The sequence below is a fragment of the Molossus molossus genome, unplaced genomic scaffold (genome assembly GCF_014108415.1).
Source record: "Molossus molossus isolate mMolMol1 unplaced genomic scaffold, mMolMol1.p scaffold_m16_p_28, whole genome shotgun sequence".
Lineage (NCBI taxonomy): Eukaryota > Metazoa > Chordata > Mammalia > Chiroptera > Molossidae > Molossus > Molossus molossus.
In genome coordinates this window covers 201795-216897 of record NW_023425364.1, presented here as the reverse complement: position 1 = coordinate 216897, position 15103 = coordinate 201795, and the positions used below count along the sequence as shown (strand labels likewise).

Below are 15103 nucleotides of genomic sequence, written 5' to 3'. Positions count from 1 at the left end.
CTGGGTGTTGCCCAGCACCACCTCTTCCTGGTGCTCCTTTAACAAATCCTAGCCTTGAGGGAGGGGTGACTTGTCTTCGGTTTCTAGACCCTCAGAACTAAAAGAGGCCTTAGAGCCGGTTACATTTCTTCCTCCTCTGCTCAGATGGGGAAACAGGCCCAGAGAGGGATGGTGACTAGAGCTGGATCTTCTCTTGCTATCAGGTCCTGCTTCCCTGAGCCTGGAGTGCCCAGAGTGGAGACTAGACCAGAGGAGCTGGGCCCCTCTGGCCTCCGCCTCTGTAAGGCCAAAGCAAAGGGGCAGGAACCAGTTGTGCTGCCTGCCTGACCACTAGTTTGAGTCGGAGAGCATCAGAACGTGTATTCTCAGCTAGAAGGCGCCCCCTGCTGGTCTCAGGAGAAGACCCTGGCCCAGGTTCAGAGCCCTGTGACTCCTTACTGCCTGTTTGGGTTGGAGTCTCAGCTAGGATTAAACTTTTCTCCCAAGACTTCCAGGACACATGACTTACTACTTTTTTGATCCATTTTTCCCCATCTGTTTAGAGCAGTCCAGCCGGTAGGGATAGGGGGAGCTGTGAGGACTGTATGCAGTTGTTACCAAGAATGCCAGGCAGCCTAGGTTAAGGTAGCCTCTGATCCCAGCCCCCTTCACCTCACATTTTTTGTGAGGGTGCCCTTTGAGTCTTGCCCTGATCACAGCACCTTTTTCCTCAGAACCCAATTACTACTGTGCCAAGCTGCCTATGAGAAGGGTGCCTTCGTGGCCTTCCACCAGCTGTGCACCCAGCATTCCCCTCCCAGGCCTCTCTGCTGCCTCTCGATGTTCCAGCTCGCCTTGCCAGCCTTCTCTGTACCGTGCACGGAGCCCTGAGGTTTCCTTGACCTGGCTTCAGATCACTGCCCTGGATACCTCCCTGTCAGCTTCTCCAACTCCTCTCCTTGATCCTACGTGCATGTTCTTCCTTTACTAGGCAGTGTATTCCTTGAAACTCACACCCAGTGCTAGGTGGGGACTTTTTTCAAAAATGTTTTTTTCTTTATTGATTTTAGAGAGAGAAGAAGGGAGAGGGAGAGAGAGATAGAAACATCGATGAGGGAGAACATTGACTGGCCTCCCCCTGCACGCCCACCACTGGGGATCTGGCCTGCAACCTCTTGGTACAGGGTGGATGCTCACCTAGTGAGCCACACGGGCCAGGCTAGGTGGGGACTTTGCCTTCAAGAACCCTTGGCCTGGTCAGTATCCTGGAACAGACAGAAGCTGCCAGGTGGCTGTGGTGGGATGAGAGCCAAGTTAGTGAATGTGGAGTTGGGCCTGGGCTCTCTTCGCTCTGCCACAGCCTCAGTGTTCCTGTGTGGAGAGTGGGGGAAACTCTTGCCCTGTTCTCCTTCAGCCCTTCCATAGGCCTGGGCCAGAACGTTCCTGTCTCGGTAATTCAGGTATGGATGAAGTTTTCTGTTGGAGTATGCTGGTGCCCACTAGGGCCCTCAGTCCTTTGGCAGGTGGAAATGTCCTGGAGAACTAGCTGCCTCGCCCAACTGAAAGAGTGTGCCCCGGGATCTTTCCTTGAGTGCAGGAGAGTCCTATCATGGAAGTCTCCATACAGAAGTATTCTTGGTCCTTGTTCCTAAACCGGAACTTAAGAAGTGTCTTTGGCCTGGCCTGTGTGGCTCAGTGTATTGAGCATCGTCCCATGGACTGAGGTCCCAGTTTTATTCCTGGTCAGGGCACACGCCTCAATCTTCAGTAGGGGGTGTGCAGGAGGCAGCTGATGGATATTTCTCACATTGCTGTTTCTAGCTCTCCCTTTTGCTCTAAAATAAAAGAATCAATGAAAACATACCAAAAAAATAAGAAAGAGCACAATTGCTTTAAAAAAAAAAAGAAGTATCACCCTGGCCAGTTTGGCTCAGCAGTTGGAGCGTCAGCCTGCTGTCCGGAGAGACCCGGGTTCAGTTCTTGCTAAGGGCACGTACCTCGGTTGCAGTTTGTCCCCCGCGCTGGTTGGGTCATGTGGGTGGCAGCCACTCAATGTGTCCCTTTCATGTCGATGTCTCTCTCTCTCTCTCTTCCTCCCACTCTATCTGAACAAAATACCCCCCCCCCCAAAAGTATCTTGGAAGTCAGCCAGACCAATCCCTAGTTGAAGCACAAGAGACTGAGGCACAGAGCAGAGCTTCTGGCCTCCCCACTCAGCTTGCCTGGAGAGAGAATTGGTCGGGTAGGATCCGCACCCCACCAGAGGTCCACTGCTGATCCCATGCCTGTTTCTTTTGCAGGACTAGATTAGATGCGCCCCGGTTGGAGACAAAGTCCCTGAGCAGCTCTGTGTTACCACCCAGCTATGGTTCAGATCGCCTGTCGGGAAATAATAGGGACCCTGCTCTGAAACCCAAGCGGTCCCACCGCAAGGCAGACCCTGATGCTGCTCACAGGTACTTGGCATAGGACCCTCAACAAAGGCTAGCAAAGCAGCCCCATGGGCTAGCTTCAGGGTGAGTGGGTAGGGAAGCCTGGGATAGGTGTTAGGAGCCTGGCATTGCCCACCTTTCGCAAGCTTCATGTTTAGTTCCTCTGGGTTGGTGGCATTGGTGACATTCATGCTTAACCCCAAACTGATTGCCTCAGAGGGAAGGGGTTGGGCCGAAACTCTGATAAGTGGAGATGGCCTGCCCATGGTTTCCTTTTTTCAGTTCACCCAGACACAAACTCTTCCAGGTTATACTTAAATGTGAGGAGGGAAACTTGAGACTTGGAAGATAGCAGACCAGAGACCTGCTTCAGAAGGATTGGGGAAGGTTTCTGAGGAAGTACTGTTTAAGCTAAGAGCAGAAGGATGAGGAAGACCTGTGGGAAGGGCAGTCTAGGAAGGAGGTACTCTATGGGCTGAAACACTGAGGCAGGAAGAGCTTGGTGGTTTCTGGGAGTAGTGGGGTTGGTGAGCAGAGAGAAGGTGGGTAGAGATGGAAAGTGGGAGTAGGTGGGGGATTGAAAAATAGAGGGACATGTGCAGGGTGTTGGGCTGTGATAGGGAAGGCCTCTTTCCATCCAGCAGCCTTGGCACTGTCCTGGGGCATCAGACTCAGAGCCAGGCAGACCCCACAAAGTACTTTGGAATTGTCTCACAAACTAGCAGTGGCCACTAGCACTTTAGTGGGCAGAGATGACAGTGCCACCGCTTCTGCCAATATACCCCTTGTGGAGAACAGTGACGAGTCATCCTGCAAATGAGGGTCAGAGCCCGGTGTGGAGTGGGAAGCTCTGCCCCTGTGCCAGCCTCTTAGGTAACCCCTCCTGCCTCCTTCCACCCTGGCCCCTGGTAGGCCTAGGATCCTGGAGATGGACAAAGAAGAGAACCGGCGCTCAGTGCTGCTGCCCACACACCGGCGAAGGGGGAGCTTCAGCTCAGAGAACTACTGGCGCAAGTCCTACGAGTCCGGGGAGGACTGCTCAGAGGCCGCAGGCAGTCCCACCCGAAAGGTGAAGATGCGGAGGCACTGAGGCCCACCGCATCCTCGGGAACTCTGGTTAATCCTCACGTAGCCACCCCATTTTTGTTTCGTTTTGAGGGGTTTTGTTTCTGTTTTTGTGTTTATTTTTTGACTCTTTCATTTTTCCTTGGCTTGTTGCCTGTTAAGGCTGAAGAACAGAATTGTTCTTGGTTTTCCTCCTGGATGGAAGGCTGACAGCTCACGCCGGAGGGGCCAGTAGGGCATGTGGGCAGCCGTCGGCAGGTGGGGCTGTCCGGCTGGTTTTATTTAAAAGCAACAAAATGTTTTTGGTTAAGAAAATTCTTGTTTTGCTTTAAATGTAAATTTTCTCAGTGTTGTAAATGAAGTTCAGTCCCCCCAGCACCCCCATGTTTAACCTGGTTAAGGTCTCCTGGGCCTTGCTGGCTCCACAAGGGTCCTGCTGTCCTTCCACCTGTCACCTTCTCTCTAGGCTCCAGAAACTCACACAAATACCCTCTTTTTCTTGCTGCAGAGTCATTCAGGATGACTGGGCAGGGCCTTAACAGTGCCAGCCCCTGCACCCCAGAGCTATTGGCTGAGCCCTGGGCTTCCTCCACACCCACTGGCATGCTTCGCCCACAGGTCCCTGGCTGCAGAGGGGCTGGCTGCAGCACTCCTGACTTCTTGCCGAGAGCACGCCTCTTTGCTGGGTTGCTCCTTTCAGGCATATGCGTGTGATTGTATGGAACAGTTAGACTGGCCATGTTGGGGCAATTTTAGGAATTGTTTCTAGCTAAAGGGACTGGTGTCCTTCAAAGTCTAGCATTTGGGGTATGGAAAATTGTGGTGTGTAGTAGGGTTTTTGTTTTGAGTTTTTATTTTTCCCTTTGGTCTCGTCTTTTTCCTTTACCTTTTCTTTCTTCTACATTGGCCAGTTTGGGCCTTTTCCCCAAGTCATCCCCATAGAAAGGTGCCTGCCCCTCTGTCTGCCTGTAGCATGCATCCAAGGCCAGAGCTCAAGGCCTGCAGACGGGGTTGGTGCCTCTTCCACTTTGGGGGCACGGGATCTGGGGAAGGGGCTTTTAAAAAATAGTGATAAAAGGAAAACAAGTGGCCGTTGGCAGTTTCCACCTCCTCAGATTCTGGAGGGCTATAAGGTTTTGCTGGTCTAGAGTCATTAGAAATGTCTCCTTGCCAGCCAGGGCCAAGACCAGGCCTACTGAGAGCAGAGGCCCTCCCAGTGCCCAGGTTGCCACCACCACAGGGGGACCTTGTTTTACAGAGTCCTAGGCCTGGGGCTGCAGAAATCCGGGGCAGCCACCATCAAGAAGCCCCTTTCAGGAGCCAGAACTCCTTTGCCAGTGTGAATTCCTCAAGTTGGAACTGCAGAACTAAGGCAGTTGCATTTTTTTTTTTTTTTTACAGCTTTTTCCCCCCAAAATGATTTGTAGTTGTGTGTGCAGCACTTTGCCCTGATACGTGTGCTCTACAATAAAAACCAAATCTAATATATTTTGAAACAGTTGTCTGATGCTATCATAAAAGAGGGCTTGCCTTTGGTGCTTCCTTAATCCCTTTATTTTCTCTTTAAACTCTGAACAGGGGGTTGGTGGTGGGCAGAGTTCATTGCCCACCAGGGCTCCAGAGGAGACAACCAGTCGCTGACAGGGCCGAGGGCTGGAGGAGGACTTGCCTTCTGCTTTTTCTCCCACTCCCAGGAGGATGGATTTCATAAACCAGATGCCCAGGGCACTGTGGATCCACAGGAGCCAAGATTGAACCCTGCTGAGTTCTGGCAGCCCCTCTTCCTAGGGGTGATCAGAGAGGCTGTGTGCTGATGAAGGAGGGGCAGCACGAGCAAAGGCAGTGCGGGAGAGCATGGTCTTTGTAGACGACATGCAAGTGGTTTTGCTCATTAAACAGACTGAGTTCTGGCCAAGCCCACACTGTGGCCCAATAGTAAGCAAAACTATCCTGGCCCTTGCTTTCAAAATGCATACAGTAGAATGGTGGCATATGGACACATACATGAGATAGACATTTTGGGATGGAGTGAGATTGGGGCCCAGAGAGTTTCAGTACCTCCAGATCCCAGACCTGGCTCCCAGGTCCTGGTCAAGGGCTTTGGCTTAGAGTCTCCCTCATTTGCTTCAGTGTCCAGAGCCAGTCTGCTTGGCCAAATTCTTGCTGTGGAAACCCAGCAAGCTACTTAACTGCCCATTTAACAGAGAGTCCAGATGGAACAAGTGTCTGGCCAGGGCTCAGGCCTGCAGATTGGTGAGGGATCTGGCCAGTTTGGCCTGCAGGGATCAGCCACTAGCCTGCAGATTGGGCCCTGGACGCCCCAGGGTGACATTGGAGCTGAGAGGGAACGTAACTTGCCAAAGATCATCCAGGCTGTACATGGAAGAGGTGGGCACCCCCCTTCTAGCCTGGGCCCCTGACTGGAAGCATGGATGAGAGCTCACATGGAAAGCTAGGGAACAGAAGGGCTCTCTTCTGTAGCTGCAACCAAGCCAGACCCTGGTTTTTCCTAGTCCCTGGTGAAAGAGGCCCTTTGCCCTGCAGGTTTGAGGGACAGGAGAGGTGAGAGAAAGGGAGGTCCAGTCCTAGCAGGTCCTGCTGTGTCCTTGACTTCGGTCTCTGCATCTGTACAGTGGCTCCTTGGCACCCCATCTCTTGGACTAACCCTTTGAGCAGTCTTCAAGCCTGCAGAGGCCTTAAGGAAATGGGAGTTCTCATACCTGACTCCTGAATTTCACTGTTTCCAGCCAGCTATTGTGTCCCATCAGTCTCTGCCCCCAGCCCAGGCTTGTACACAGTAGGTGCTCTAACAACATCTGGCACCACTACTGCCCACTTGGGGAGCCTATCCCATTCCTCCAACCCTGTTGTGGGGGAAACAGGTCCAAAGTTACGTTCATTCATTCAAAAACTGTTTGTGTCCTGTTGTGCGCCAAGCTCTGCTGGGTGCTGAGGATACAAGACAGACCTGGTATATGTCATATACACACATGTTATTATAAATTGTACTGATATAAAAGATGTATAGCACATAAAGTACAAATAAAATATACAGTACTCTTTATTATAAATTCTGTACAGCCAGTGGTTTCTCACAGAATGCTTTTGTTGATTTTTTTTTTTTTTTTTTTGCCGAATTCTTGTATTCGTAGCCTACTTGTGGTGCTAATTTAACCATAATGGCAAATAGAGTTGCATCCCATCTGCTTGTATTTGTTTGCTGTGGCCGCTGTAACAAATTACCACAAACTTAAACAACAGAAATTATTTTCTCACAGTTCCTATGGTTAGAAATCCAAAATCGCTATTACTGGGGTGATAGCAGGGCCATGCTCCTTTGGAGGCTCAAATCCTTACCTGTGACAGCTTCTGGTGGCTACTGACATTCCTGGACTTGTGGCCACAGGTTCTTCTCTTCTGTTTACCAAATCTCCCTTTCCCCCTCATTAGGACACTTGTGTGATTGGATTTAGGGCCCAGCTGGGCAATCAAAAACAATCTCCCATGTAAAGATCTTTTTTTTTTTAATCTTCACCTGAGGATATTTTTCTGTTCTTCAGAGAGAGTGGGAGGGGGGGAGAGGGAGAGGAAGGGAGAGAGAAACATTGATGTGAGAGGGACACATCGACTGGTTGCCTCCCACACAACCCCAACCAGGGCTGGTGACAAACTGCAACTGAGGTACATGCCCTTGATGGGAATTGAACCCTTGACTCATTGGTCCTTGGGCCGACGCTATAACGGCTGAGCCAAACCAGCCAGGGCTAGCATGTAAAGATCTTTAATCACATCTGCAAGATAAAATTTACAAGTTCCAGGGATTAAAACCCGGTGTCTTTGGGGGCCATTGTTAAGCCTACTGCACTGCTCTTTTACCAGTTTTTTTTTTTCTTTATTGATTTTAGAGAGTGGGAGAGATAGAAACATTGATGAAAGAGAACATCGATGGGCTGCCTCCTGCCTGCACCTCCCCCACCCCACCGCCGCCGGCATGTGCCCTGACTGGGAATCGAACTGGCAACCTCTTGGTGCATGGGTCGATGCTCAACCACTGAGCCGCACAGGCTGGGCTGCCAGTATTTTTTTTTTAAACCCTCACCTGAGGACATGCTTTTACTGATTTTAGAGAGAAAGGGAGATGGGAGAGAGAGGGAGAAACATTGATATGAAAGTGAAACATTGATTGGTTGCCTTCTGCACATGCCCCAACAGGGGATCAAACCCACAACCTGGGTATGTTCCCTGACTGAGAATTGAACCTGCAACATTTTGGAGCACAGGACAACACTCCAGCCAACTGAGCCATACCAGGCAGGGCAGCAGTTTATCATCATTAAATCTAATATATGACCTACTGATTTCTCATCACTGAATAAGTTAAATTTAATGTGCATCAATATTTTCTCCATTTTTAAAAATTGCTTTTAGAGGGAGGAAAGAGAGAGAGGAACACAGATGCGAGAAACATTGATTGGTTGCCTCCCGCACACTCCCCAGCTGGGTATCCAACCCACAACCTGGTTACTTTCCCTGACTGGGAATCAAACCCCACTACCTTTTGGTGTATACAGGATGAGCCTCCAACCATCTGAGCCATACCGGTCAGGGCTCCATCTGTTTAAGTCTATACCTGTGTTGTCTAATACAGCAGCCACTGGACAGTTGGCTGTTGAGCACTTGAGATATGGCTAGTTTGAACTGAGATGTGCCGTTAATTATAAAATACACACCACAGCCCAGCCCATGTGATTCAGTTGGTTGAGTGTCATATAACCCATGTACCAGGAGGTCACAGGTTGGATTTCCCTTCAGGGCACATGCCTAGGTTGCTGGCTTGATCCCCAGTAGGGGGCGTACAGGTGGCAGCTCATCCATGTTTCTCTTTCATTGATTTTCTCTCTCCTTTCCTCTCTCTGAAATCAAAAACATATTTTTAAAAATAAACACAATTTGAAGAGTTAGTATGATACAACAATGTAAAATATATCATTAGTTTATATTGATTACATGTTTATATTTTGGACATACTGGGTTAAATAAAATATGCTATTTAAGTTCATTTCACCTGTTTCCTATTACTGTTTCAAATCTGGCTACTCAAGAGTTAAAATTACATGTGTGGCTTGCATTATATATCTATTGGATGGCACTGGTCTAGAAAATCAACAATAAATGAAGACTGATTTGTGGTATTTGCCGATTTCCATGGTGCAAATACACCCTTCCATGGCTGGTTTCAAGCTACTAATGCAGTGTAAACATGGAGTGGTGAAGAGATGTGTGGAAGCACACTATTTATATAGTGTTTCTACCGTACAGATACAATAGATGCAGTTAAAGAGCACAGACAAGCCCTAGCCAGGTGGCTCAGTTGGAGCGTCATCCTGCACACCAAAAGGTTCCTGTTCAATTCCTGGTCAGGGCACCTAGGTTTTATGGGTTGGATCCCATCAGGGCATGTATGGAAGGCAGCCGATTGATGTCTCTCTCATATGGATGTTCTCTCTCTCTCTCTCTTCCCCCCCCTTTCTCTCCCCCCTCTCCCCTTCCTCCTTCATCTCCCTCCCTCCCTCTTCCCCTTCTTCAATGAAAAACATATCCTCTGTGAAGATTAAAAAAATAAAAAGTCTGGCTGGTGTGGCTCAGTGGTTGAGCGCCGACCCAAGCACCAAGAGGTCACTGGTTCGATTCTCTGTTGGGACACATGCCCTGGTTGTGGGCCAGATCCCCAGTGGGGAGCATTCAGGAGGCGGCCAATCGATGTTCTTTCTCATCGATGTTTCTATCTCTCCCTCTTCGTTCCTCTCTCTCTAAAATCAATAAAGGAAAAAAAAAATAGAGCACAGACAATAGCAAAATACAGTGAAACAGCAAGTGCTTAGTTTTGAACATTACCTTTGTTTTTAATATAGTTTTAATTTTACATAATTTAACAACTGACTTGCAAAAATTCTTAAAATTTGACAATTAGTTCTTGGAGCCATTACTGGGCATTGCTGGGGCTGGGGTCCTCCAGTTAGGTTTTAAGGTGCTCATTGGTGCAGTTCTCCCGTGCCCACAGTGGGGCAGTAGAATCCAAGTGACAGGGCTTCAGAGCCGGGCGGGGGACAGCTGTCCTTTGCTTTGGATGGGGAACTGAGGCCCCAGGGGCAAGCATTTAGGATCCCTACTACTGCCCTGCTCAGTAAGGTCCCCAGGACTCGCCGGGCGTTCTTTCCTGTGAGCCTTTGCACACGGCGTGCTCTGCCTCAGGAGGCTTGTGCTGGAAGTCACCTCTGTCCTCCAACCAGTCTCCTCAGGGCTGTGTCTGGGATTGCCAGACCACTGGCTCCCCTCAGCGCAGCCCAGTGTGTACTGTGGTCCCAGTGCTGCACTCCAGACGGGGCGGCTAGGGCCTCATGCCTACCTTCTGGACTCGTGATGAGGGAGGCCCTTTACAAACCGTCTCACTCAGTTCTCACCGCAACATCGAGTACCGCACTTCGGGACCTGGGCTCGTGTCCTGACTCGACCACATACCAGCTGTGTGAATTTGAGCAACTTACTTAACCTCTCTGACCTTGGTTTCTTCCTTTGTAGAATGAGCATAGGATTAAAGGAATGACTGTGGTCCCAGGCACAGACTAAGCGCTCAGTGTTGTTAAATAGTAGCAATGAATATTCATCTTTCCAGGCCCAGAAAGATGAAGTGACAGAGGCAGGAACTTGGGGCTGCACAGAGGAATGAAACACAGAACTCCACCTTCCAACAGTTACAGTGTCCACCTGCTCAGGCCCTGGAGCTCAAACCTGAAACTCCCTGCAGGGGAAGGTACACCTGAATCCAAGTCCTGTGGCCCAGCATGAGCTGAGAAAAGCACTCCCTGGCATCCTGGCTCAGCAAGTGTCAGGGCTAAGAGCCCTGCGCCCGGGGAAGCTGCACTGGCTGGAGGTCCAAAGAACCATGTATCGTTCCCCATGTGACCTCTTAGAACCTGTTTCCTCCCTTATAAAATGAGGACAGGCTGGGTCTGCCCAACACTCCCCCTACCTCTTTGGCTTTTCTTTCACTGATGCCCAACACACTGTTCATCCTCTGTCAACTGAGGGCCCCAGACCCACTGACCGCTCCCCTAAAGTGTGCCCTTAGAGCCAGCTTCATTGAGCATACCACCCAGGGCGAGGGGCTCCCCAGTGGTCTCCCAGTCAGTCCCCTACCCTGCTTGCTTTTCCCTCATCTCCTTCCAACCCAGGCCTCACCTTCCCTCACCTCCAGCCACACTCCACTCCAGGAACCCTCTGGCCTGCCAGGCCTCTGGAGGAGCCACCAAGTAGAAGCTGCTTGTGTGGTCTGGACACCAGAGGAGGGCTGTGGCTTCAGCTGGGATCTGGGCCAGGTCCTGGAAGGCTGGGCCCCCTTCTTGCAGCCAGGCTCTCCTGGTTTTCCTTCCACTCTTGCTGCTCCTACTCTCTCCACGTGGGGCTTTTCCCCTGGTCACCCCTTCTCCCCTCCTTCCCTCTGCAGGTCAGTTCACTTTACCCCAAGCTTTCATTTACTGTCAGTAAAGTGGGACTGTCCTCATACCTCCTTCAGGATCTTTGCAAGCACTTGAAGCAAGAAAGTACAGACACAGCATTTATCCGAGGACACCTGGATGCACGCCAGCCTGTCTCAGGACCCCCGGCTCACCTACCTGCCCCCTCCCATCAGCCACCACCTCCTGTGGACTTGCTTCCTAAATAGTGTGGGTTATTACTTGTTTTTTTTTATCCTCACCCGAGGACATTTTTTTGTTGTTTTTGCATTTATCTTCAGATAGAGCGGGAGGGAGAAAGAGAGGAAGAGAAAGAGAGAGAAACATCGACGTGAAAGGGACACATTGAGAGGTCGCCACTCACACAACCCCAACTGGGGCCGGGACAAACTGCAACCGAGGTATGTGCCCTTAGCAGGAACAGAACCCAGGACTCTGGTTCGATGGCCGATGCTCTAACTGCTGAGCCAAACTGGCCAGGGCTTGTTTTATTTTTTAATGAAATATTTCAAACACACTGAAAAAAATAAGCCACAGAAATACCCATCACCTACACATGTTCACATGTCATACTTGCTTTAGATCTTTTTAAACATTAGTTTATATATATATGTTTTCAAATTTTGTGGAGTACCTACTGTGTGCCAGGTACACTGCTCTAGGAACTGGGGACACCACAATGAATAGCATTAAAAATCTAGCCCTGCCCTGGCCGGTGTACTCAGTGGTTAGAGCACTGGCCATGCACCATAGGGTAATGGTTTTGAGTCCCAGTCAAGGGCACATACCTGGGTTGCAGGTCCTATCCCCAGCCCTGGTCAAGGTACGTGCAGGAGGCAACCAACTGATGTGTCTCTCTCTCTCCTTCCCTTCCACTCTCTCTAAAAATCAGTGGAAAAAATATCCCTGGGTGAGGATTAACAAAAACAAAACAAAACTAGCCCTGCCCTAATCAGGTAGCTCAGTTGGTTAGAACGTTATCCTGATAAGCCAAGGTTGTGGGTTTGATTCCCCTCAGGGTACATACAAGGAGCAACCAATGAATGCGTAAATAAAAGTGGAACAACAAATCCGTTTCTCTCTAAAATCAATAAATAAAATTAAAAAAAAAAAAAAATAGCCTAGCTGGTGTGGCTCAGTGGTTGAGCATCAACCCACACACCAAGAGGTCACTGGTTCTATTCCTGGTCAGGGCACGTGCCCAGGTTGTGGGCCGGATCCCCAGTTGGGGGCATGCAGGGAGAGGCCAATCAATGTCCTCTCTCATCGATGTTTCCATCTCTCTCTTCCTTTCCCTTCCTCTCCCTCTAAAATCACTAAAGAAAAATTAAAAAAAATTTTTTTAATAAAATTGCATTTGTTAAAAGAAACAAAAACAAGAACACCTAGCCCTCAGAGCTCATTCTCAATCTGGGAAGACAAGACATGCAATATACACACAAAGAAGTCAAAACAGATGGTGGCTAGAAGAGGTAGAGAAATCCAGGTGGGGGAGGGCATCCAGAATGGGGGAAATAGGTCAGGGAGGCTTCCTGGAGCAAGGGTCATTTATGTAAAGCCAAAAGGAAGCGAGAGATTGGCTAAGGGGACCTAAGCATTCCATGCAAGGAAAAGGGCAAGTGCAAAGGCCCTGAAGCAGAATCTGGTCTGGTACCTCTGAAGAATGCTGGCATGTCCTGAGGTGAGAATCCTAAAAATCGCTGGCTCACTAGGTACAGACCCTGCTGGGCTCTGTGCTCAGCTCCTGTTCTGAATCATCTCAATTAGTCCTGACATTTTACAGATAAGGAAACAGGCCCGAGGTGGACAAGTGTTTTACCTGAGGTCACCCAGCTAGCAAGGGGATGTCTTAGGATTTTAAGCCAGGCCTGGGTCCCACCTCAGAGCTGGGTTAGGGTCCTGGGTGGTCTACGAGGAGGAGGGAGGAGGGAGAGGCCATCTCATCCAGGAAATGCCAAGGCAGCAGCTCCTCCCTGGTGGGAGACTGACTGACTTTGAAGGAGGGGGCAGCTTCCCTTCCAGTGCTGCAGCCTCAGGCAGCCTCCTCCTCCATCTCCCAGGACAGGTGTGGGGGCACCTAAGGTCCTGAAGACCCTGGTTGACACCCTTGCTTGGGCTCCCCTGAGCCTCCATTTCCTGCTTCGAGACTTGGCCTAGCAGCCTGGCCCTGTTGCCTTGGGCTACCATGGTAATCATAGGTCTGGACTGCTTATTAGAACCCCAGACCCTCCGGCCTGGGAGATGGTCCCTCCCCAGTGCCATTCCTAAGCCCTGCCTGGCTGTGTGGATGGACTGGACCTGTCTGCCCAGGTCTGTTTACCCATTTAACCCCCTTCAACCTGACTGGACGGGGGCAAGTTGGGCCTCAGAGTCACCTGGGAAAGGCCTGATTTCAAACCCAGAATTCGGGGTCCTACTTCACAGGCATTCACATTTGGTGGACCTAGAATCTGTATTAGGAACGTGTTGGGGAGAGCCTGACACTTTCAGAACCCTTACTTGCCAGGAGACCCTGCTCTGACTACCCCCCAGTCCTCTCTACCTGTTTCAGCCCAGCTTGGATGGTGCCCCCTCACTCCAGGACACCTGCCAGGGTCACATGCTTCTGCCCCCCCACCCCCATCACAGCACAGCAAACTCCTGGAGGTTGTGGTCTCCACTCAGCTCTGTCCCATCCCCTAGATGTTGAGCAGAGTGGGGATGCTTACTGCCTAATAACTAAGTATCATTTCAAAGAGTGGAGATAGAGGAAGGGCAGGGACTTGCCTAAGCTGATAGAGAAGAGCTCAAACAGCAATTAGCAAGAACTTCAATAACAGCCAGCACTCACACGGCTCTTCCTCAATCTAAGGGCTTTGCAAGTACTAATTCATCTCTCGTCTTCACAACAACCCTCCGAGGTAGGTACTAGTATTATTCGCATTTCTACAGATGAGGAAACTGAGGAACAGAGAGCTTCATTAACTTGCTCCAGGCTGTACAGCTTGTAAAGGATGAAGTCGGGATATGAATGAACAAATTCCTAACACTTCCCTGTGTGAGACCCTCATTTTGTGGATGAAGCAACTGGGGCTCAGGCTGCCTCAGTGGATGGCAGGGCAGGGCCCAGAGCCCAGGCCTGTGCTGAGTGTGGGACAGGCAGTGACCCAAGGGGTCCCACCCCTCTCAGTCCAGCCAGCTCTGCCCATAACTCAGGTCAGAGTCCCTGTTGCCTTTACCCGACTGCCTTAGCTTCCCCATCTGTAAAGCTGGGATAACGTTGTTGCCTCCCTCACAGAACTGTTGAGAGCATTAAATCCGTTGAAATCAGGAAAGCATTTTGAATGGTGCCTGCACACACATCAGGCACTCGCACTTTGTTGTTCTTAACGTTTTCCCTCTTCTCACCATCCTGCTCCCCAGCCTGCCCCTCTTCCAGCCCCAGCCCCCACCCCAGGAAAGCACTGAGCAGGGCTGGCATGGGTGGAGAGGGAGAGGTCATTGTCCAGATGAGAAAAGGAGGCTTGGGAGGTGGGTGGGGACAAGTCCATTGTCCCCCAGAGAGTGGAGGTGGGGCACAGCTGTGTTTATACACTATTCCCAGTGCAGGGGAGGCCCTTCCCCCATCTTGAAAAAGCCTAAATCCAATCTCAGGACCTTCCCAATAGTTCCCTCCCGAGGAACAGCCTCTCCTCTCTGCTGACTCTCTGTCCCTCTCTTTGGCTGATGGAACTCCTAAGAATCCCCTGTGCTGCCACATAGAGCCTTTTGTATACGAAGGGTGTGTAGGAGTTCCCCAGGGGCTAGGGGCTGGCTGAGGGCCTTCCAGATTAATTCATTTCATCTTGACTACACAGCCAAGGCAAAAAGCATGTCGGAGGGAGGTGTTCTGGAACACTAGAGAACAGTCAGCGGTGTCCCGAGAAACTGGTAAACACTGGGCCAATGGCACAGATGGGGAAAGTGAGGCCGAGAGGCCAGGGAGTTGCACCGTCAGAACTCTCCTGGCTTTCGAGATAGGGCTGCCTCATTACCTGAACATGCACGTCGCTCGCTCGCTGGAGGAGAGAAAAGGCGTCTTCCAGTTTCGGGAGCACGCGCCAGCCGGTTCGAAAGCTCGCCCCGAGCCATCCA

The 15103-nt window shown here is 50.5% G+C and overlaps 1 protein-coding gene across 2 annotated transcripts in view; it reads left to right on the top strand.

Moving 5' to 3' along the window:
- ALKBH5 (alkB homolog 5, RNA demethylase) overlaps positions 1-10287 on the top strand; it is a 30317-nt gene extending 20030 nt beyond the window's left edge. Inside the window, exons 3-5 of one of the 2 annotated variants that reach the window (XM_036278408.1) lie at positions 2280-2435; positions 3324-3480; positions 10150-10287. In XM_036278408.1, coding sequence (XP_036134301.1) covers positions 2280-2435; positions 3324-3480; positions 10150-10203 — 367 coding nt within the window. In that variant the 3' untranslated portion in view covers positions 10204-10287. Of the gene's footprint in view, positions 1-2279; positions 2436-3323; positions 6554-10149 lie in introns of those variants that run through there. The other variant, XM_036278409.1, reaches the window with a different exon arrangement.
- Positions 10288-15103: the final 4816 nt, after the last annotated feature.